This window comes from Symphalangus syndactylus, chromosome 12, assembly GCF_028878055.3.
Source record: "Symphalangus syndactylus isolate Jambi chromosome 12, NHGRI_mSymSyn1-v2.1_pri, whole genome shotgun sequence".
Taxonomy (NCBI): Eukaryota; Metazoa; Chordata; class Mammalia; order Primates; family Hylobatidae; genus Symphalangus; species Symphalangus syndactylus.
The window spans coordinates 55,300,911-55,326,293 of NC_072441.2; the positions used below are offsets into that span (position 1 = coordinate 55,300,911).

At 33.9% G+C, this 25,383-nt stretch overlaps 1 protein-coding gene across 3 annotated transcripts in view; it reads right to left on the reverse strand.

Annotated features, from left to right (window-relative positions):
- Positions 1–1,652: 1,652 nt before the first annotated feature.
- OLFM3 (olfactomedin 3) overlaps positions 1,653–25,383 on the reverse strand; it is a 209,808-nt gene continuing 186,077 nt past the window's right edge. For all 3 annotated transcript variants that reach the window (XM_063624361.1, XM_063624362.1, XM_063624360.1), the window contains exons 4-6: positions 23,235–23,454; positions 4,167–4,273; positions 1,653–2,997 (exon numbers count right to left, since the gene is read on the reverse strand). In XM_063624361.1, coding sequence (XP_063480431.1) covers positions 2,320–2,997; positions 4,167–4,273; positions 23,235–23,454 — 1,005 coding nt within the window. In that variant the 3' untranslated portion in view covers positions 1,653–2,319. The remainder of the gene's footprint in view (positions 2,998–4,166; positions 4,274–23,234; positions 23,455–25,383) is intronic.

The following is a 25,383-nucleotide window of genomic DNA, read 5'->3' on the forward strand; positions in this document are numbered from 1 at the left end:
TACTCATTATTTCCCTCATAAGATTTATTTTATTTGTTGGAGATTTAAAAAACAGTGAATAGAGTAGTTCTTATTTATTTTAGGCACAAAACTGATAATAATTTATTAAGAAAAATGCTTTTAAACTGTAAATGTTTAATGATTATCATATTTTAAAATTCATGTTTCCCCACTTCTAGTGACAATAATAGTATCTGTGCTTGCTCTAGCAGCACATAGACTATAAATTGGAAATGGTGATAAAATCTTACTTAGAAAACAATAAAGTGGTTTTCAAGTTTCATACCTCATGAATAAGCTGTGATCAGCCAAATTTTGAATGTATGTGGTATAATATAACATCATTTTAAACAAACGAGTAATGATGATCCAGATATCTATTAGAGGCTATCTACTTAAAAATTCATTCATTTTTAAAATTAAAGTGACTTTCTTTCCTCATAAAAACTCAATATATGGAACACAGACTGGTTATTTTTGTGGTGTGTGTACAATGACAAGTGAATCTCTTAAATTTTCCAACTCCCAGTAGCAAACCAGAGCTTATGTAAACTCGTTAAAAAAAGAATAAAATATTGCAAAAGGACCCAGAGTAGTCATTAAATCATGTTAACTTTTTGTAGGCAAAAAAAGAAATCATTGTTAAACTTTGACAGTTTCAAGATTGGGTTATTTAATTCTACAATTTTGACAATGAGATATTTGAGGATGATGCTTTACTTGTGACATTTGAAATGAATTACACTTAAATATTAGGATTTCTTTACATGATGCTTTATCTAAATCATTACATCCTTATCTTTCAAAGAAAATCGTGGTACTATGTATGTGTGAAACTAAACATTTAAAACAACTTGTTTTATTATTTATTATAGAATATACTTTTTAAATTGTAAAACCATCCTATATTAGTTTCCATAAAGCTGCCTTAGGGAACTATTTTTTTAATATGTGGAAAATGCATCCAAACTCAATGAAATGTTTGATATATAGTTAGATTATATGTTTCATAGAGTTATTAACATAAGTATTATTAAGGCTCTTCCCTTTTGGTTACATTATTTTTCCACATACAGTGAATCAAGGTAACAAGGGGTTGTTTTTCCATTTTGTTTTCTGAATTGGTTATTTACACTTTTGAAACCACGAAGACAACTCCCAAGTCTCTCCATATTTTATTTTGCACAAATCTTGCCAATAACTCCTCAGGGCTCATAATCTAAATCTAAATGACATTACAGAAATTTTTTTTCTACGAGTTTTCAAATGTGCTTATTTTCAGGGTCCTGACATAAGGAATTTCATGATTGCAAGTTGTATGTAAAATATAAATTAAATGCTAGTACATTTAACTATGAAGAACAAAATTTCTTTAGTGTATAATAAATGAGTAGAGTCAACTCAAATCCAATATTTGGAATCCAGATGCACCTTGTGCAAGAAACTATATGGGTTGCATTCAGTGGAGTGAACAGAGTAACTCAGTTGTACGAAATCAGTTGTTGCAGTCAACGTCAGTGGCCCAATAAACTTGGGGTAAAATACTCTATGTAAGGTGTCTGGTTTGGTTTTCATTTTAGTTTATAATGGTTATGTAAAGGGGTAAGCCAAGAAGATTATTCTTGACCACACTTGAAAATGGACTCAATTACTGAGATTAAATTTCAGTGTATTTTATAAAAAATATTACTTTCACAGAAGTGAAGAGATACAATAGCACAATGGTGGTTACAATGGTAGAAATACATACTGCCAATAAAATGTTAGCAAGAGATTTAAAAATGACTGTACAGCACCGCATCAGAGAATTGTGTTAACAGCAAAATGATTAATATTATTTTTCAATATAAATGAAAACCTTACATTTTTAAAAGAAATAAATGGGATAAAAGTGCTTTTTGTTCTCCTAATTCCTACCAAAATATTTCCTGATATGGAGCAAAAGACAGTAAAAAATGACAGTTTTAAAAAAAAGACATTCATGCATTTAAGCCACCATTAGTCTCTGACTCTAATATAAGGCAGATCATTAATCTCTTGCAAAACTATGACTTTAGCCACTTAAACTCTTTTTTTTTTTTTTTTAGTGCTTTTCATGACAAGGACATGATAGGCCTTGTAAATTTAGAAGTTAAGATGTGTTTCCAACATGGTAAGTTAGACAAGCTCAGCTATTTTTTTGAAACACCAACTTTACAATAAAAATGCTTTGCTTTGGAGAAATGGTGAAAAATAATAGTGAAGAAAAAAACTGAGGGGGTCCTATAGAGTTTATCACAAATTACACTGTTTAGATCAATGAAAACATATCACATTTGCCTATGTGTCATCCTCTGTCTTGATGATATGGAAAAGGGTGACATTGAACAGGACCTGGTGGCCATTGTTCCAGGCATAGAGAGCTCGATCTCTTGCATTGTAGTCAAGCATGGATATGTGAAAGTATTGGTTATGGAAGGGAATGTCTGTGTACTCATATGTGGAGGTTTTGGTGGAATAGGAATAATACACCTTGGCTCCAGTTAAGTGGGAGTTGGTGACATACAGTGTCCCACAGATCATGAAAGATTCCCCTGCACTTCTCTTGGGGTATCCAGTGCTCCAGCTCTTCATCACCTCCAAGGTATCTTGGTTAAGTTGGCTGATGACAATATTGCCTGCATTCTGGTTAGTTGCATACACAGCCCACAGCCCGATTTCATCAGCCATTAGGTCGATGTCAGAGAATCCACCCCATGTGTAGGGGTAAACATTATGAAAACCAGCATACTCCAGGCTTCGTTGGGCAAGCACTCTCCCCATATCAAAGCTATATTTGATGATGATATTACTCTGATACTTGTTAAAATAGAGTGAGCCATTGTAGACAACATGGTTAGTTCCTGCCCACTTGAAAGGAAGGTTGTATGTCCTTGATTCAGCCCCACTGACAAAGTCTGCAATTGATTTGTATTCACGAACAATTTTATTGTTAGTATAACTGTCCATGTACCAGACCTGAGAAGAAGGAAAAAAATAAATGGAGTGACTAAATTCTGTACTTTTCTGATAATTCCAAAAGAAAGACAGTGAGAGTCAGCACTTATTATTATTATAATTCTCAGGCTCTGGAAGCCACACTGTCTTACTGCTGACCTGCTGCAATGTATTTCAGGCTTTTGTAAAAATATTGCTATGATCTGCCTATGTGGAAAAGAAATAACTGAATTTACTACCTTGACATTAATTTGCTTTTTTGCTTTTTCTTTCTTTGTTTTTTAAATTCCTGACCATTTGGTGCATATCACTGAGTGAACCAAACATATGTCAATGCAAATTACAACACCTGGTAAATAATGCCATCAGTGAAAACTACAACAAATATAACCTTCAGCAAATTACATTTATTCTATCTCTTGCACTGAAAAAAATGTATAGTCTAGTTTTTCATACTCAATTGAAATAAGTACCATGGAATCTTCTAGAAACACTTGTTTATTGGGCTAGCCTGTAAGTACAACTACATTTTAAAGAAACAATTTTACTAACTTAATAACTAACCTCATTTAGAAGTAACCCTAGAGAATCTTAATTTTTACTGAGTCCTGTAATAGGACATAAATAGAGCTATGGCAAGTTTCTAGTATATTGATTTACATAGCACAGGCATTGTCAACTTATGAAAATACCCCCCAGAAGTTTCAGCGCTATTTCTTTTAAAATTACTTCTAGACTCCAGGGATATTTAAGCTTATTTAGTAAATTGGTTTTGCCCTTGAGTTTTTCACTTATTTAGTCCTATTTTTTCATACTAAGGAACATAGTTTAGAAAGAGTATGCAGGGAAGTTTGCCCTTGAGTTTTTCACTTATTTAGTGCTATGTTTTCATACTAAACATATTTTAGAAAGAGTATACAGGAAGTTAGCCCTTTTCAAGCATAAAACATGACTAAAATCAATAAAAAGTAGATTTGCTAAACTGATGAATTAGAAGATGGAACATTTTACTAAAATAGATTTGTCATTCTTTCTTAGATATGTTAATATTATCAAACAGAAAATATTTGCAAATTATGTAACAGTTTTCAAGTACAAACAAATATCCCTGAGGAAAATGAATAGTCCAGAAGAGAAAAAGTGTAAGCAGAACTTAATTCTAAGCAAAGGTGTTTGTGGGAGAAACATACTCTGTTGTTTTTCTCAGATGCTAAAGGATCTGTCATCCAAGCACCAAATCGGGTTCCAGATGTCTTGACTGTAACTGGGCCTGTGATTTTCATCAATTTGCCACATGCTGAAATTAGAGAAACACAAACATATTAGATGAACACAGCCAATGATTCCAACACGCATACTCACACTAAGAGCAAAGAAGGGGATCATAAAACTAAGCCAATCCATGGGATTAATATCACATTTCTGAATAAATGATTATTCACAGTGGGTGCTGGGCCTTTAACCAAACATTGAACCGTGAGGAGTTGCTTTTTCATGCTCCAAATTTTAAACATAAAATTTTAAAGTGGGAAATGATTTGTACAATCTGGAAAGAAATAAATGAGGAACATCATTATCATTATACCAATTCAGTGGCTGCTTCTTTTAAGTAAAAAGTTAGACAAATGAAGCAAATTGCCCACAGACCTGTTTACTTGATAGCCAGAAACTCCTCCCCTTCCCCTGTCCGCATGCCTTGTGACTATGGGTAACTTATACCAGCCAGAAAAACACTACCAATTGATTTTCATTCTGTTTGGCAAAGAAGCAGCCCCCAAGAAAGATAACTTTACAGTCTATAAGAATAAAACATTCAATCACAGTCTATAAGAAAGAGGTAGAGATTTTAAAGGTAAACGCCTTATATAGATAACAGGTCTGATAGGGCAGATATGAACACACAAAGAACAAAACCCCCAAAACTCAAACCCTCAGACTCTGAAGTCACATGCAGATGAAAGATGAAGAGATGTAATACGTGACAAAAAGACTTTAATGAAAAAAGTTATAATATTTTTATCAGCCCAGCCCACCTTTGAATAAGATCTTAGAAATAGCTTGGACTTCATAAATTCCAAAGCCAAAACCAAACAGAAAGCTAGACATTTTTGTGAGATTTTTAAAAAAGGTTACTATAAAGTTTTAACCGTATTTTAAAATAATGTTTTTGTCCCTTTACCTGGATTATATTAGTTTGGGTCACTTATTATGCTTATCTTTCTTTTTATTTATTTTAAATTCAACTTTTATTTTAGGGGTACATGTGCAGGTTTCTTACATGGGTATATTGCATCCAGGTAGTAAGCATAGAACCCAATATATAGTTTTATGAGACTTTTAAACAGCAAAATTTAAAAGTGATTTATTAATTATACACATTGTGAAAGGCAATATGACTGCCTATAAAATGTTGGATTTTGGTCTAAACTTAAAGTCTTCTTTCTCGTCCATTTATATCATGTTATTTTCTTCTATTTCTTTCTTTTCTTAAAACTCTTTTGGGTCGTACTTGGTCTACATATTTTCTTTCCTCCTCTGACTATTTAGAATTGATCAATTTCTATTAGTTCCTGTTGGTTCTTGTTTGTTTGGGAAGAAAAGAACACATACCCAAAGCAAATCAAAGACAAACTAATTATAACTTGAAGCTTATTTTGGCTCAGTTTTCTCTATGTGTGCTTCTTATAAGAATAATTTATAATTGGCAGAATACTAAGCTTTGCAATTAGGAAAACGATGAATGGTAACATTATATTTTGCACTATTAGTTCAGTGATAACTACAAATTTAATAATCTCTAGCATTTCATAAACCTGAATTGAATATATTTTTCCTTTTTTGTAAAAGAAATCAAATGTGATGGCATCGTTATGTCCATAGCGTGAGTTACTTTATGATTTCCTCAAATCAGTAAAACTGGACCAATAATTCAGAAGACTTTATGACATTATCTATAGAATTGCAAGACCTTGCATTAAGCCTATTTAGAATATATAAGCTCTACTTGGTACAAACACATAAACAATATATGAGTAAAGTAGTATCAGTTTGAACTAGCAAATGTTAATCATATTCTGAATGGATCTAGTTGAGTATATTTTCTGAATGCAGAATAAGTGGAAGTAATATTATTTTTAATAATGTCCTATATACATTTTTTAATCAACAGATGATAGCATAACAATTTCAAGTGTAAGTAGAGTATAACAAATAGAAGGGCCTCTCTTTCCCCTAAAAACATCATAAAACATGTGATTTTTTTTTCTAAGCATGGAAAAGTAATTCTGACTTAAGATGATGGAGTGATACATGATTTTATCTGCTTTCATTTTCTATGATCTCATTAAAATGATAGTAAAGGAGTAAACCATGAGGGGAAAAAAACAAAAGAAAAAAAGCAAAGCAAAGGTACAAGAGCCATCAGTGAAGAAGTTTTAACCAATTTCCAGAAGGCAGGGTTGATGAAAAGTGGTCATTAAAGATGAAGATGGAATAAGATGCATTTGTGTCTATGCAGAGCAAGTGAGACCCGAGGAGGGAGATGATCTGCATTGAAGAGAAAAAAGAAAGGACTCAGAAACATAAGTAGAAAGAATGCTAGGAGTGAGATGGGACTCTGAAAACAGAAACACCACTTAAACCATGCCTTAAGAGCAATTGATTCCATCTTCATCTGTAGATGCAGGACTCCAGAAGGCAAAGGAAAAAAAAAATATGAAACTGTGTTGGTGATCTGAGTATACCTAAGGTGATTAATACAGACATTGGAGGGCCAGAAGAAAGCCTTCTACACAATGGCATTGGTTGTTTCCCTGCCTACTCACCATAGAAAGAATTGCCAAGCCCTAGCTTAATAACAAGAGTTTCCAAGCACATTTATTGTTCAAAACTTTAAAAATGTATATATAACCAAGGATGGCCAGATTTTTTCAAAAAGTTTTTAAGAATGACTGATGTAAATGTTCAGAAAAACCAGGGCTCCCCACAAAAGAGATAACTCAGAGAATAGACAAGATCCAAGTACCTTCTAAGAGATTTGTATAATATATACTGTGTATTGTTAAAGGAAGACACAAAAGAACTATTCGAAAACAAAAATATAATTATATTAAAAAATAGATTGCAAGATAAAAAGAGTTATCTCCAAAATAAAGCAAAAGAGATAAAAATGAAAATAAGAGAAAAAATATGGAGGCATCTAGGATCAATCTAGAAGCTCCGGCATCCGGAGAGCAAGGTTTCTAGAATGAGAAGAAAGAGAAAAAGAGGGGAGAAAATTATCAAAGAAATTATACAGGAAATCTCCCCAGTAACAAAACCTAAATATTCAGATTAAAAGAACACATGATAATGAATGAAAAAAAGATCTACTTCTAAAAAACTACTGTGAAATGTTAGAAGATTAAGAGTAAATTGAAATGGAAACTTTTTAGAGAAAGAATACGAGCTTGTCACATGCAAACAGGTAGACTTAGACCAGAATTGGGCTTCTCATCACCAATACTGGATGCTAGAAGACAATGATGAGGGCCTTTATATTTAGGAAGAAAATCAGAGGAAAACAGAATAAAGATATTTTTTGACATGTGCACTTTCCAAAAATTTACCTACAATGAACTCTTTCTTCAGAAATTACTTGGGGATATATTGCAGTGAGTACGCCAAGACAGGGGAAGACATCAGACAAGAAAATAGTGACTTCCTGTCCCAGAATGACAACTATGCAGTGGGCTTTGAGAATAATCAGCCCAGAATGGAAAGACAGTTCCAAGAGGGAGGTCTCAGAAATAAGTGGAATTGATACATAGATAGACTGTATGAGATCCTCTAGAAAAACTAGGTAATGGAAAGGCAATTATTGATGTATACAAAATAATTCACTTGAATTTAACTCTAGTAATAGCCTCCATTAAATGGAACAAATATGACATTGGGCTTAAAGAGGAAGGAATGTGTCTAAGTCCACCACTTAGCTCCCAAGGAACAATATAGACATTGCTATAATAATGTAAACACTCATGTCTAACTTGTAGAATCAGCCCATAAACTAATTACATAAAACTTGTTAGACATCTCATCTCCTCTGTGATTACAGGAAAGCCAAAATGTTTCCAACCATGACAACATGGAAGAATAGGTAAAGTCCACGTTGTTAGGGAATTAAACATTGGGAGAGGAAATGGAAAGAAAGATGGGGGTGTAACTGTCTTCATATTTTAAAAATATGGAGGTAAGAGATTTTTCCTATTGTTGAAAAATAATGAAGATTCAAATCTAAGACTTGAAATTACAAAATTGATAGGGTTGAACTGTGAATAGTCATGAAATCATATTAGGAGGAAACATGAAAGAAAGCAGAGTTGGCGAAGTTATCTAAATCCTCATCTTGCAGAGAAGGAAGTCAATAAACAATGTCTAAAACTGTAAACCAAAATAATTGAAGAAAAAAAGCATGTTAATAGAAATATAGACATAATCACTAATAGCCCTAAAATTAAACTGTTAAATGTGGTTGAAACTGGGGAGCAGAGCTAAAGAAGGAGACTGTTGCTTTTTATTCTAAGCATACAATTTTCCAGCTATGTGCATACAATATTTAGGTTATAATGTAAACCAATTATATTACATTATATATTATAATTATATATAATTATATATTATAATTATATATATTATATATTATAATTATATATTATAATTATATATTATATATTATAATTATATATATTTTATATTATAATTAAACCAATTATATTACATTATATGTAATGTAAACCAGTTACATTATATATTATAATATAAATCCAGCTATGTGTGCATACAATATTTAGGTTATAATGTAAAAAGTTAAAACAGCTGTAAAAGTTTAGTAGCCTTTAATTTTATAAAGCAGAAATCACATTTACATATTGCCTTTTGAAAAATCTTTTCCAGGTTTTATATGCCATGCTTCCTTGGGACCAGGAAGTAGATGAAAATGGAAGATGTAAATAGTTTGCAGAAATGGAAACTGTGAATATTCTGCATTTTAATTTGGCCTTTATCCTGTAAGGAATAGATTGAAACTCTGTTCTTTAAACTTTTAGCTCTTACAATTGACATGGCAATCTCTTGCTCTTTAATTCTTTCAACCTTAAAAAATTAGAATTTATATTATGAATTATAATATTTATCACTTAGTATATCAAAGCTAATAAATTTACAGTGGTTAGCAAATGTGCAGGAGCTGTAATAAAAGATACTGTACATATGATTCAAGTATGAATGATATGCATTTTCAAAGTAATTAAATGATTACAATCTTGGAAAATATACTCCTGTTGGAGATCCACTAGTTAAAAGAGAAAATGTTAGTCTAAAACTTAAAAATATTTTTAAAATGTGAATGATTTTTATGATTATTTGAAAAAATATACACAGGATCTCAGAAGTCAGTTGAGTCCAATTTTGTTCTGAATACAGATTAATACAATGTCTCGAATATGAAACAAACATAATGTAATGTGCATTCCCACAAAACTTTATACTCAGGAAATTACCAAGTGGAAACACAATCTGTAAAAATTTATGGCAACTTCAAGTTCTTTCTATTGTCAAAGTGAATATAGATTTTGTAGTTACAGAGTTTGACTTAACATTTTAGATGGCCAAACTAATGACAAATGGGATCTAATTAAACTAAAGAGCTTCTACACAGCAAAAGAAACCACCATCAGAGTGAACAGGCAACCTACAGAATGAGAGAAAATTTTTGCAATCTACTCATCTGACAAAGGGCTAATATCCAGAATCTACAAAGAACTCAAACAAATTTACAAGAAAAAAACAACCCCATCAAAAAGTGGGCAAAGGATATGAACAGACACTTCTCAAAAGAAGACATTTATGCAGCCAACAGACACATGAAAAAATGCTCATCATCACTGGCCATCAGAGAAATGCAAATCAAAACCACAATGAGATACCATCTCACACCAGTTAGAATGGCAATCATTAAAAAGTCAGAAAACAACAGGTGCTGGAGGGGATGTGGAGAAATAGGAACATTTTACGCTGTTGGTGGGACTGTAAACTAGTTCAACCATTGTGGAAGACAGTGTGGCGATTCCTCAAGGATCTAGAACTAGAAATGTCATTTGACCTAGCCATCCCATTACTGGGTATATACCCAAAGGATTATAAATCATTCTGCTATAAAGACACATGCACACGTCTGTTTATTGCGGCACTATTCACAATAGCAAAGACTTGGAACCAACCCAAATGTCCATCAATGATAGACTGGATTAAGAAAATGTGGCACATATACACCATGGAATACTATGCAGCCATAAAAAAGATGAGTTCATGTCTTTTGTTGGGACATGGATGAAGCTGGAAACCATCATTCTCAGCAAACTATTGCAAGGACAAAAAACCAAACACCACATGTTCTCACTCATAGGTGGGAATTGAACAATGAGAACATATGGACACAGGAAGGGAAACATCACACTCCGGGGCCTTTCATGGGGTGGGGAGACGGGGGAGGGATAGTATTAGGAGATATACCTAATGTAAATGGTGAGTTAATGTGTGCGGCACACCAACATGGCACATGTATACATATGTAACAAACCTGCACGTTGTGCACATATACCTTAGAACTTAAAGTATAATTTTAAAAATATATAAAATTAAACTTCAAAGTGAAGTTTGATTTACCACCAAAACTGCTTCCTGTGGTATAGGTATCTTATTGCCAGACTGAAGCATGATTTGTGCAAAGCAAGAAGACACAATCCTGGTATTTGTCTCAAATGTCTGCATATTTCAGATGTTGAGGTGTGCATAATCAGATGTTGATTAGTTGAAACCTGAACAAGAACTGTCCTTGGAGCTCTGAATCATACCATTAGCCTTATCTAATCAACATTTCCAAACAACCCACAGCACATCACTGGCTTGGGGTGTCTTTGGCTTCGCTGGTGCTTGAATCTAATCCAGCCTTGCATTTCTATGGCAAACGGATACTGCTGAGTCTTAGGTTGTTTCGGCCAAAACTTAGGACAGAATTTGTACCGGAGGTTAAAACCTTCTGGCTCTTAAGCTAAACATTGGGTGACCATGGTAAAGTGGTCTTTTGGCTAGTTGACTCTTTTATTTTGTACCTGGTTTTGTAAGGAAAATTGATTCTTACTCCAGTCAAGCATACCTTAGAAAGCAAACTTTACTTTCTTGTAGCACTAAACATTTCTCTGAAATATGTTAGAGGGTAAAATCAATAGTTACTATTTAAAGATTTAATAATTAATTTATTCATTTGACAACCATTTACTGTGAACTTATTTTGTACCAGAACTATTCTAGGTGCTGAGAATACAAAGGTGAACAGGGAGGCAAGTTGCGTGTTATAGCTTCCCAAAATACTATTGCTTATGCTTCTCCTTTCTGTTGCCTTTTTTCTTCTTCTTTTCTCGTTTTTAAATCAACTGGAAAGGAAATTTAAAAAAAGAAGTTATATCGGACCAAATCTGTATTGAGTAGAAAAGGACACAGCAATGAGTGCACTAAATATTTGTCAACATTAAATAAAAATTATTGAAATTCAGTCATGAGTACTGTACCATAACAGCATTCCGTTAAGACAGTCTTCGTAGATAACCTGAACTATATCTTAGGTTTAGCCATATTTGCCCCTACTCTTCTTCCACAAAACATACTCATAAGTTGTCAACATAACAAGCAAATTAAGCTACTGTTCCATGTTTAGTGTTTATAAAAAATGAATATGTGTGTCTAGTAAAAAAATCAAATATAGTTATATTTCACCATATCTCACTGACTTGTTCCTGCAAACCTATCTTAAAGGTAGTTGTTCTGTCTGTATGATGGAAACTTATTCCTATAATCAGGAAATCAATATATATCTAGTGTTGGCCAGGGAAGGTCTTATGAACACTTATGAATTTAGTGTTTTGCATTATTCGATTCTCCTCTGTGTAATCGTCTGTCATGTTGCTTCATGTCTATCATCCATTAGCTATCTTCTCTCTACCCAGTGACTCAAAATGCCCAATTGCAGGCTTTGTCTTCCTGGTATTACTCTTTATTTGACCTCAGTCCATCACAACTTTTATTCCTGGAGTCAAATCCTTTGGGTAAACTAATATTTGTAGTGTTAATATAAAAAATATACTTTAAATGAAGAGTTAATGTCCCAAAGCATTAACAATTTAAAAATAACAACTGCATCTTCGGTTTCTTATTCTGAAATAGTGAATACATTAAAAATGTTATACTTGAAAGCAATATACTTGCTTAAAACCCAAAGTAGGTATATGATAATTATGTATGAAAATGTCCTTTACTTTTCACTGAGTAGGGGACAAAGTGCTTTGCATAAAGTTTCTCCACATTTGGTGACCATGTAAAGTGATCTTTTGGCTAGTTGACTCTTATTTTTACCTGGTTTTGTGGGGAAAATAGATTCTTACTCCAGTCAATCTTACCATAGAAAGCAAACTTTTAGGTGGTTAAAAGAATAGCTATTGTATGTGACTTATGTGCTTCATTCATTTATTTATTCATTCATCCAGCTAAGGTTTTTTTTTTTTAGCAGAAAGCACTGTTCCAGATACTAGAGTTAACAATAATGAGAAAGCATGACACCTCTGTTCTGGTGAAGCTTACATTTTGGTGAGAAGAGAGAAAGAATAAATTAAAAAACAAATAAACAAACATATCATACAGAAATAAATTTAATGCCAAGATTTAAGTTGGGCAATTTTATAAAGAGTGACTGGGGAGCTACTTGATATTGGGAGGGTAAGGAAGACCTCTCAGTGTGTGACATTTAATTTGAGATCTTATTGACAAGAGAAGGACATTTAGGCATTTAGTTTATTTACTGGAGCAGCTGTTTAGTGGATTTAGCCATTTAGAGAATAGCTAGGGGAAGGTAGCTTCTTACAGTGGTTGGGGACATGGGTTAAAGAGTTGGCCTGGATTTGAATCCTGATTTTATCCCTTATTTGCTGGAGACCTTGAACAATTTTCTAACCTCTCAGTGTTTCATGGGTAACAATAGAAATAATACCTATATCAAAGTGTTATTGAGAAGATTAAATAAAAAATACAGGCTACATGTTTAAAGTAGTGCTTGGTACATAGTTAAGTACTTAAGAAATAATAGCTATTATTATTGTTATTGCAAAGGCCTTAATATGCTTGATGAATTAAGAGGAACAAATAAACAGAAAGAAGATCAATGTGTTTAGAATACACTTGGAACAGAAGAAGACGAGATTGGAGAGATGAGTAGTCCACATTAAGTTTGTAAACTTTGTGAAGACAAGATTTGGATTTTATTCTATGAATGATCAAAAGTCATTGGATTATTTTGAAGGGGGAGGGGAGTGACAGAATGTAAGCTACACCTTAGAAAGATCTCTCTAGCTACTGTATAGAATATTAATTGTAGAGTGGATAGAGTGTAAACAGTCTCATTAAAAGGTTATCAGTTTCGGGAGGCCGAGGTGGGCGGATCACAAGGTCAGGAGATCGAGACCATCCTGGCTAACACAGTGAAACCCCGTCTCTATTAAAAATACAAAAAAAATTAGCCGGGTGTAGTGGCAGGCACCTGTAGTCCCAGCTACTCGGGAAGCTGAGGCAGGACAATGGCATGAACCCGGGAGGTGGAACTTGCAGTGAGCCGAGATCACACCACTGCACTCCAGCCTGGGTGACAGAGCAAGACTCCGTCTCAAAAAAAAAAAAAAGTTATCAGCCTGATTTAGGTGAAAGATGATGGAAGCAGTTGTGGAGATGGAGAAAAGTAGATGGACTTGGGGTATGTTTTTAGAATAAAGTGGATAGGACTAGGCTTTGGATTAGATGTGAGGAAAGGGTATTTAAAAACTCAAAAAAATAATGAAGGATAACATCTAGATTTTTGGCTTGTCCAGCTAGGCAGATTATAGTGTCATTTACTCAAATGAAATGACTGAGGGAGGAATGGGTTTGGGAGCAAAAATAAAGAATCCTCCAGGGACAATTCTAAGTTGTTCATGACTGTTACACATATCAGTGGAAACAGCATATAAATCTAGGGAACAGATACTCCTTTGAGTTTTGACAAAACAGTTTTGATGGTTTTTAGCATAATGATGACAGTGAAAGCCAGGGTCTACATATTGCCTCAGAGGGAAGGCATACACAGAAAAGAGAAAGGTATCTAGCACAGAACTCTGTAAATCACAATATTTATAAGACTCATCAAAGAAGCCCAAGAATAAGCTATAAGTGGAATAGAAAAAATAAGGTGGTATTAAGAAATCCAAAAGAAGAAAGTGTTTTAGAAGGATATAGTACTGACCTGTGACAAACACCACTAAGATGTCTAGCAACATAAGATCAAAGAAATAACCATAAAATTTGGCAGCAAGAGTCACTGCTGATTACAAAACTTAGATAAAGTGTGGTGATCCCAGAAAATGAATCAAAGTTGGTTTGAAAAGAACGTAAACCAAAGCAGCAGCTATAAAAGATTCTTTCCAGGGAAAAGAAGCAGGGAGATAGGGGTAGGAAAATATGAGATTACAGGAAATTTTTATTGTTGTGCTGATGATAGTTAAGAAAGGTTTGTTTATAAAAATAATCTAGTAGGGAGCAATACGCTGATGTTGTGAAAGACAATAATTAAATAAATGAAGCCCATGAGCAGATGGTAGTTTAATCTGTTTAGTAACCATGAGTAATCATGCGCCTATCTTTCCTTTTATAATTTTTGTGTGTGAGTGTCTCTCTGTTTTTACTCCCATCAATTTCACAGGAAATGTTCTTAGAGTGGTATATTCCATCCAGGTTTGAACACTGAGGCATGAGTTAGGAAGCCTTGTTTCAAATCTAGGCCACAGCATTCAATCATCATATGAAGTTGGACAATGCCTTATTCTCTGGAGTGGAATTTCCTCATCTATAAAAATGAAAATTCTGAAGCCTGACATTTTTTCATTTTAAGGGAACATTGAATAGATAGTGGATCAACAGCATGTACATGCTGATGGAGAGAAGGTGGTATTTGTGGTTGTGGTCAAATAAACACCATCAGCGTTATGTTTATGATCACCATCATCTACCCTTATTCTCAGGAAGCAAAAAGCTGACAGAGCTCTCAGTGTTGATTTCTTCTTAGTAGATGCTTCCCTTACAAATGGTTATTGATTTCCTAAGCTAGAATTCATCTTGCCAAATGAAATTAGCAAAATTAAAGTTACAGGAATGTATAAAACTGGCAGCATCTTTGTTTATAATTTTGTGTACCTTAGTGTTAAGTAACATAGGTATCTCCAGATTTTAATGGAGCATAGATACTGTAAAATGTGGTAAAATAAAATAAACAATAAGAGTCATTTTTTACTTCTCAGCTTCCTCACACTAGCTTTTGTTCAAATAAATCATTATCTTTCTCACTTTACTCTCACTTTTTATGAGGACAAAGGGAGCCAGACAGAGAGGATAATTTTCCCAAATGCCTGGAAGACAAATGTTCCTGCAAAGGTGGATGGCAAAGAAGGAAGTTAGGAGTCTTGCTTCATTGATTTTCTCCTGCTATGCTCTTCTGTCTGCAGTAAGATACGAAAACATTAGCATTTATAAAATATTGTATGTGCACATTGTGTATATTCAGAAAATGTACTGAAATATACATCTTACCAAATGTAATAATTGAAGAAAGTGACCATTTTATTTCTATCATGACTTTTGGACATTAAATTTCTTATAATCAGTTACAATCCATATTTATCAATCAGTAGCTCAGGAAAAGATATCATTTGGGATTCAGCAGGAAGACCAGTTGTTTGGACCAACGAAGTGTAAAAACCATCTGTCCCCTCTTTTGTTTATTTGTTTATATATATAATTATTTCTTATGTAATTGTACTCTGTAATATCCTGCACTAATAGCTTCTGGATTTGAATCCTAAGGCCATGCCCTTATAAACAAATTAAATGGATTACTGAATATGTTTATGGACAGAATGTTATTTCTTTTTACTTAAGGCCATTAGAGAACTCATGCATTAAGAAATACTTCTGATTTGATCTTTAAAGTCTACCTATTTAGGTACTTAAAATAAGTTTGTCTGTACCATATATTTGGTAGTAAAATAAATTTATGTTATTTAAACTTTTATTTGCATGTCTAGCCTTATGAGTTATACTTGTGAGGGAAAGGTACGGATAAGAATGGATATTTAAAATGTTGTATTGGATAGAGCACCGGAATGAGTTTCTAATGGTTATCTGGCAAATGGGATCAAGAATAATATGAACATTCTAAATAACGAACATTTTTCAAAGTTAACACAGTTTCACCTTTTTAATTATTTTTGAAACTCCCTTGACTCTTCCTTTTACCTTTTCTGGGATTAAGCCTAATTATGAACATATCTTTAAGGAGAAGCCTGTTCAGCATTCAAACTGAATGACAACTTGTGTTATGAAATCCCAACTAATTTTACAATTCCTACTTGCCTTTGGAAATACAGGTTTTATATTATTAAGAGGCTCATAACTTAGTCGTAATCTAGAAAAATGTAGGAGATAAGAGGAGGATTAATGATAAATAATGATAAAATTTACCAATTACCAAAAATATGGCTAAAATATAACTAAGGTTCTAGAGTTCCAGAAGAAAGAATAAAATGCATAGACAATGGAGACATTGCCATTCTATTTTACAACCTAGAATTTTGGGAAGAGTAAGACTGTTTTTGGTAAATGACTTATTTGAAGATTCAATTTAATTTAAAGGAATATTCTTATAAATTTCTTCTATTGCATTTCTGAGTCAAACCTCACTCATCTCTACCTCAGGCACACAGCTTGACTTTTTTGTTAATTCCTGCTTTCACTGAGATCTTTAGTGTCTCTTGCTTTAAGTGCTAATAAAGCAAAGTATCAGATGTTTTGGAATGAAATACTGCATTGTCATTGAAGAGAGAACAGTTGGCAATGACAACAAACATGAAAAAAGGCTGTGCTTTTATTTTCCTTTCCCCCCAAAAGCTTTTTGGCTTTGTAAAAGATATTGATGTGTTTTATATTTGACACACATTGATTTATTTCTTGAAAGCAACTTAAAGCTTTTGATTTTACAAATCAAATTTGCTCTTGAACATTCTGCAGACACTAATTTTTGTCCACTGTGTTTCAGGTATATTGCGATGGTCTCCAGAAATTCAACTAGAACAAGACATTCATTCTGATCTCTCAATGCAGGGAGAATTTATCTATAAGGGTGTAAAGATTCAAAACAGAAAAACAAATGGGCATTTTCTGTAAAATATGTTAATGTATTAAGTGTCATGGGAGAGTAGGGGAGGTGGTTGTGGAAGACCATGCCAGGGGAATCCAACCATATTAAGGAAAAATCATGGAATAGTTAAAGTGGGAAGGAAGAGTGTCCCATGACAAGGGAGAGCAAGTTCAATGTCAAGAAGGTAAAGAAAGCATGCACAATTGAGAAACTGGGAGATTAGAATGGTTAAAGCTTAGAGTGACTGCATCATGAGAATCTGAGAACTCAAGGCCTTGAGAATCGGGCAGAGCCCATTTCATGAAGACAAAGCATGCAAAGGTGTTTGGATTCCATTTTAAAGGTAAATCACTTGAATACAGGTGTAATATAACAAGATTTGTATTGGGGAAAGGTCACACTAAATATTTTTTAGTGATGGAGAGCCAAAACAAATGGTCAGGAGGCCATTTGAGTAATTCAGTTGAAAAATCACGAATGACATTCTGAATTAGGCTGGTGGAAGTGAGGATGCAGAAGAGGTGGTTTTGAGAAATTGGTGAGAGGAGAGATAAAAGATATGGTGATTGCATGGCAGTGTGAAGTTCAGAGAAGAATTAAGAATGAATCTAGCCTCTTTTTTTTCTACAACAATTGGGTGGATGGTGGTTCTATTCATTAAATTATTGAGGTATCTAGGGGGTCTTTATTATTTTGTACCCCACAAAAGACATTATGTATCGGAAAAAAAATCTCAGTCTTTGAACTCAGAAGGACTTCCATGTAAAATGATTGCCTCTAACATGAATCTTTGGCAAGTTAATTTAAACTTTCTGAGTATCTGTTTTAGTGAAGTTGTTGATACTAATGCCTAACCCAGAGTTCTTGCACAGATTGGAAATAGCACATGCAAAGCAGCTGGCCTAGTGCTTGTCAAGCAGTAGGCATCCAATATTGCTGTAGTTATTGACTTATGTGTCAGTTGTCCCCACTAAAATATAACCTTGACAGGAAGAGGGAGATGGTCTCCTTCCCATCTTTGCACCCACAAATACCTAGCAAAGTGCCAGCACACATTAGAGAGTCAATAAATAATTGTTAAATTAAAGTATTAGCCCATAGATAATTTGGTTCTCGTTTAAAAACTAATTTGGCATAAACGGTAAAGACAGTAACTCAGGTCTCTACTTGTGACCTTAAGTTTCTAATCTTCCTTCTGTTAAACATGAAGTCTCAAGGCTGTGTAATAGAATCTAATGCTTCACTAGATGGCACCAAACCATTGCCCTAAAACAGCACTAACACGAGGGAGTCGGGGCAGAGGACTGGAAAGCTGGGAAGCCTTATTATAATCTACATTAAATATCTATTTGGTGTTCTTAGGGGTGTGTACAAACTTTAATCACGTTTTTTCAGTCGAATTCTCACATACATACAATTACATTCTGCATATCTAGGAATGTGACATGATTCAATCAAGAACAGGGGACTTTATTCTATTCCATCTTTCATTGGAGTACATTAAGAACTTAGAAAAGGACATTACTGTACTTCATTCAGGCCAGAGGTCCATTGCTGTTGAGAGATTTTCCTAATTTTTCCAAACTTTTAATTCTCTAGTAGAAATAAGCAAAATGGTGCCCATGGTGCCCCAGTGGTCTTGATGACTTGTGATTCCTTCGGGATGTTATTTACCATTGGGGGGTAACTTAGATTTTGCAGGCAATGAGACTAGCTTGTTTTTTAGCATCTTAAAATTCATGTGATGTATGCTGTGACATTTATTTAAAAGCAAATCCACTGAAAAAGTGAGGGAAAACACATTCATCATTGTTGTAATTTTATTGTTTCTAATCTATTTCTACCCTCTACTAATTGGCCATGTGGGTTGAGAAGCATTTGTGTAGAGTGAAGATGTCTTTGATGAATAAGCCTTCTTGCTCTTGATACTATATTGCTGATTCTATAATTATCCAATGTCCCACTCTAGATCTGAGCAGCATAGCAACTGGATTATAGGCCCTTTTGGAACAATTGAACCCCTGACATGCTTTTTTTTCTCTACGCTTTCTGTTAATGGTCCTGATGTTAACATCAGTTTTCTTCCCCAAGTCTATGCATTCTGATATATGGATAATTGGGCATTTGTTTATGAGATAATATTAGCCTTGGAGTTCAAGGGTTCTCAGAGATGAATTGATCCAAACTGTACCAATTGCCAGGAAATGTAAATACTAAATTGAGTGTTAATCAAACTATAACCTACTACTATACTAAAAGTTATATGTTTGATTTCGTCTGCAATTGTATATATACATACATATATTTATGCACTATATATAATATAATAACATATATAATATATACTACCACACATCTTCTTTCAAATAGAGTGGCTCTTTTAAAAATAAAAATATGAAGTTTCATTTATTAATTTTTTCAGTAACCATGTGGTTTTATACTTCACTGTATAATGACTGTATGGCTCTGCCTGGACGTTTTCTACATTGTAATTAAGGGTTGTGGTCCAGCTGATAAAATCTCCTCCTTGTTCAGGAGATGCTCAATAAGTGGTTAATTGACCTAAACATGATGGGATGGTAAAAACTACCCAGTTATTGAGATAAAAAGCATGAAAGAGTTACATTCATTGTTTGTGGCAATGGCCCCTCTACTAAGTGAATAAGAAACTGAAGGCTGCTAATAATCTACGAAATCATTTATGAAATGTGGGAACTATTTTCAGTATTTTATAAAGTCATCTCAATTAACTTATATAGCAACCATCTCATTAAATAAGAAAGTTGAATACCGATTTTATTGCTATTTGATATTTGTATTACATTAGTTGCCAAGTTTTGTTTTAGATTAGCCAAAATTAAAATAAATATTGATTAACTAATGCAGTTTATTTGACAATCAAATTCTTTCTAACACTGTGGTCCACTGGATAAAATTAATTAAAAAGATCCGTGATGTTACAGATATTAAGGATCAAGTCCTAAGCATAAGGATGCTATAGAAATATTATGCAAAGTTCAATAGGAAGAATAAAAAGGATGAATGCGTGCCTACTTAAATTAACCCTCTTTGTCCAAAATATTGAAAGAGGCTATATTTGGGAGGTTACATGTGGGTTAGAAACAACAAACAAATGGGGTTAAAAAGAGCTGAGGAGAATACAGTACTACCCAACTGCAGTACAAATTATTTCCATCTAGGTAAACCAGACAGAATACCTGTAGAAGGAAAGCTTATTTATAAAATTGGGCAAATCCCAGAAGTTGTTTTTTGTGTTGTTCATTCAAAAACATAACTGACATACTTTAAGTTTCAGGGGGTTTACTAACTAGAATCATCCTATTGCCTGTCCTTGCTTCAGTAGAGTGCATTCGTACTTAGCAGATGCCAGCTGACTACATGCAATGCCTATGTGCTTGGGTTTATTGTGACATGCTAGGAAGAGTGAATTGATTCTCAGGGTCTGGAATGGTTTCTTTATAACAAATGGACCTCCTCCTCAAAAACAAGTCAAAGCCCTACATAGACAAATCCTACAGATTGTCACTTGCAGAAAATCTTTAACCAGGTATTTTATGAGCTAATAGAAAATGCACCTGGATATTTCTTTGTAAACTTCATATTATTGAGGACACTGGGTAATTCTTCATTTGAGATTTACTTCTTAACTTATTTTGTGGAGACACCATCTGGCAAGCCCTGTCACTAATATGGGCATTAAACTAAAGATATTTCTTAATATAAAAAGAATCAAATATAACAGCAGAATTTCCTTATGTAAGTAATATTTACCTATTGTATATTAACCATAAACTCCACAACTCGAATTATAAAAGCAGAACATGTAAAAGAATTATTTAAGTGCTACGTTAAATAAATAACTTTTCCCTTGCTTAGTCTTATCATGCCCTGCCATTTTGACTCAAATAGGACGTGGCTAAAAAGATGCATTTCTTGTTATGAGTAAAACAGATCATTCTCTGCTACTTGAAATAGGTAATACGGTTGAAAAGTGTAGAAATTATTCTTATGACTCCTTATAGAGTAAATTTATTCACCAGATATTTATTGAGTGACTTTTCTTTGCCAGGTAGTTTTCTAGGCATTGGAAGATACATGTAGTGTGAACATGATAGACATAGTTCTTGTCCTCGGAAAAGTCTAGCAAGACACATTGTGCTACACATGCAATGATAATGAAACAAGATAAGTCCAATCATTAGTGAAATATCAGGATTTGGAAGTGCCTAGTGAGGACACCAGCCTAGTCCGGCAGGGCAATGAATGATTCTAGCAAGAAACAACATTTAAACTGAGACCTGACAAACGAATAGTTTATCACATGTGGCAGGTGAAAGGGTGTTGATGGAGGCAGGGTACATAGGGGAAGGAATGTTTCAGAGCAGGAACAAACAGCATCTTATAACAACTCCATGGTAAGAGAGTGTAAGGCACACATGACTGGGACTTAGTGTGTGAGGAGAGAAGTAGCAAAAGCTAAGCCTGGAGAAGCAGAAGGGACCACACATGAAGGGTCACATAAGCCATGGACTGTATCCTACGACATAAGGAATCCATAGGAGATTTTAAGCAGAGCAAAATAATTTCAGATTTATACTTCAGAAAATCCCTTTGGCAATAATGTGCACAATGAGTTAGAGAGGAATGAAAACTGGAGTCACAGAATCTATTATACACAGTTGATTGTTAGAAGACCAACTGCAAATGAAAAAATGTAGACTGTGTTTGAGGAGGAATACAGAGCTGAGGATTCTTGAACATGTGTTTAGGCCTTCAGGTTTACCTTATTTCCTCCTTATTCATTTTGTTGGATTCTCTTAGAAATCCTGGTATGATGACAGTGGAGCCTCCGATGTAGCAATTTCCCACACTATTTTGAGGCTGTGATAACTGAATGCAACATTTTGCATTTCGGATTTCTTTTTATCACTTGAAGCATATTTGTAAAATAGTCTTTACAATATTCCTGCAAGCCATTCAAATTTTATTTTAAGTGTTTATGTTTATTCACTGAAGTTTTCTTTACTAGAAATTAATCATATTTTTGTGTGTGTATGTGCTTTACTTCTCTTCCCAATTTTCCTGGTCCACAAAAGGATTTATTTATCTTGAGAGAACACTTTCTATGGGTATTGACTTGCCCTCCCTGTCATGTCACATCAGGTCAGCAACTAAAATACTGATCCTAAATTAATTTGTAACTCCTCCTTATTCAATTCATGGCCACTTATTTATTTTACATTCAAGTTGCAGACTAGTCCCATATTGACTTCAGTTAAATAATTAGCTCATGGATATCATGAAAGAGTTTGTAACTCAGACCAGATTGGACCACACATTTTAGGAGGTAAGAACTAGAGTCCATGACCCATGCGTGTCACATGCTTGACTCTTTCCACAGTGGTGAGTACCTATTTAAGTAGTTGCTACCTTTTCATTTCTTGAGTAGATCAGAGCAGTTGATGACAATTCTGTAAATTGGAGGAATTATTTCCATTTGCTTTAATAATTGCTGTTTGACATTTGGTCCCAGGGTAACTTCCCTTTCCCTAGTCTCTAAATTTCCCCACTAACCAAAAAAAAAAAAAAAAAAAAAGTTTCTTTTTCCTCTAGCCAAGCAATGACTGATATCACATATTGGAAAATAAAATGTATATCCACTAGTGTAGTCCATAGAGTTGACTGTATTTGCCAGACTACTTTATTTGAAGCCACCAAATGGTAACACAGTGCTCTAAAAATCAAGAAACCATTAGCCTAGCACAGAGTACCCAGACATGCTTAAGTCATTAGGGGATACTTCACACTTAGAAAATGGGCTCTGATTTCTTTACAGTTAGATATTTTATGACTCTTTATAAAACGTAAGAACACAATTTTCTTTGAAACTATATAAAAACGTAACTTAGACAAATTAAATTGTCATACTCACTTAGCTTTTTCATGCAGTCACGAAGTCTTGTTTCCAAGCTCAGCACTCTTTGGTGTAGTTCCTCGTAGTCATAGGCACCAATTTCCTCCTGAATTCCAGTGAGGACAGCAGACAGATTCCGTATTTCCTCCTTGAACTGGGTGATTAACTTAGCATCTGTTTTGTACTGTTCCAGCACGGGGATCAAAGGCAGGAGCTCGTCCATTTTCTCTTTCAACTCCTGTGAAAAGCAGCCTATTGTTCCTGAGAGTCATTTAAAACAGATCATGCTGCTCTGTTCTTTTTATTATGATACTCAAAAGAAATTATTAAAACAGCTTCAACATTTCTTATTGATTTTTGGTTGAAATTAGGTATTTTGTGAAAATTTAAGTGGTCATGTGATTACTAGTAAGTCCATTTATTTCAGCTTTTCTATACAAGAACCTTTCTTTAATGCTTACTTTTCTATAACAAATGTATCCTTATCATAATTAGAAAAACTTCTTATGGTAGAAACTAGGGCTATATACTATTTCATTTTCTGGTAACATTTTCTATAGTGAACAATGTATTACCTAGTTAGGAAATATAAGCAGAATCCATCTTCTAATTATGAATTGTTTGAATAAAGTGATTAAAAATAGGTCAAATACCCTATGATTGTTCAGTTGAGTCTAATCATCCACCTACTAAGTATCCATGTTATGGGGCACATACAGAAAATTGTGGACTCTGGATCAGCTTTTCTCTGACACTTAGAATTTTTCCATCATGTCCATCTACCAACTTTGTTTTTCCTTTGTGCTCAGGTATTCCTCGATCTTTTAAATATCAATTTTAGCACAACTTCATTATGAAGGTAAGTTCAGTAAGTGTTATAAATCAGGTGAAGCTTCCCAAGGCTCAAAGAAATGTATGTTACTGTTTACTATTTTGAATTATTACCTGTACTTCGACTCCATTTATCTTACCATAGATAATTTAAACGTCATTATGTATGGCAGAATTGCTTGCCCATGTGGTGAATTAACTCTTTAAGAAACCAAGGTGTGTAGTTTATGTAACAGATGAGCCAGTTACACAGAGTTGTTTGAAACTGAAGCATTGACTTTCATCAAACACACACACACACACACACAGTGTATGTTGTCAAGCAGTATCCCTCACCCCTAGCCGTAACAGGACTGAAGCATGCCTACAGTTTCACCTTGGGTTTCTAGACATGTCACCTTTACTTCTTTCTCTCTAACTTCATAGTAGTGAAAATAGTAGTGTAAAGAAATAAATATTTATTTATTTATTTCAGGAGTTTGATTCGATTGTGAATTTATTGGAAATAATGTCATTTGTGGAAAGAGCTGTCCCTCTTACGATTATTTGAGAATAATACATAGGTGCTGTCAGAAATCATACTGTACACTAACTAATTTAAGGAGCTGAAAATTGCATTTTTAAATTACATTCAGGAGATGTTATTACTATAAATGCATTAAAATAGCAGGAGCTCCCATTGCTGCCCTGATTTATGGGCTTGAGTTTCTTGTGGGGTAATTTCCACTTGCTCTGTAAGTTCAGAATCTTTGAATTTGTTCACATGTACATATTGAGTGGGAGGCTAAGGAGAGACTTAATAATGGAAAGATTCATAAATATCACAAAGGCAGAATTGCAGTGCTTTGCTCATTTTGTCAGTTCATTTGGAAATAGACTTATTAAAGTATCTTGTGTTATCCCTAAAGGAAGACACAATTGTTTCATTAGGATTTTAATGAAAATATTTCTGTGAGTATCATTTTCTGCACATTATAACAACTGTACAATCAAAGGTTTTACATTCTACTATGGGCATATTTAAAAGAGAGCAATTCATTGTCAAAATGTTGGTAGCTTTTCTTCTCCCTCAATTCAAAACTAGATATTTCTATTTTTTAATCTTTTCAACAATTCATAATTTGATTATTGGCAATCAATTGTGAAACTCTGGAAACTTATATGAGAGCATTGGAAAGTCCACCCAATGCTCATATCAAATACTTAAAAGATTACGGTAGAATAGCATAGACCTGTGTTTGTTAATCTCTTCTAGAATTTCACTTCCTACTATGTTGCTTTTACATCCAAGTTCTTAGCTAGAGTAGAGCCAACATTAATCTCTTCATATAAGAAT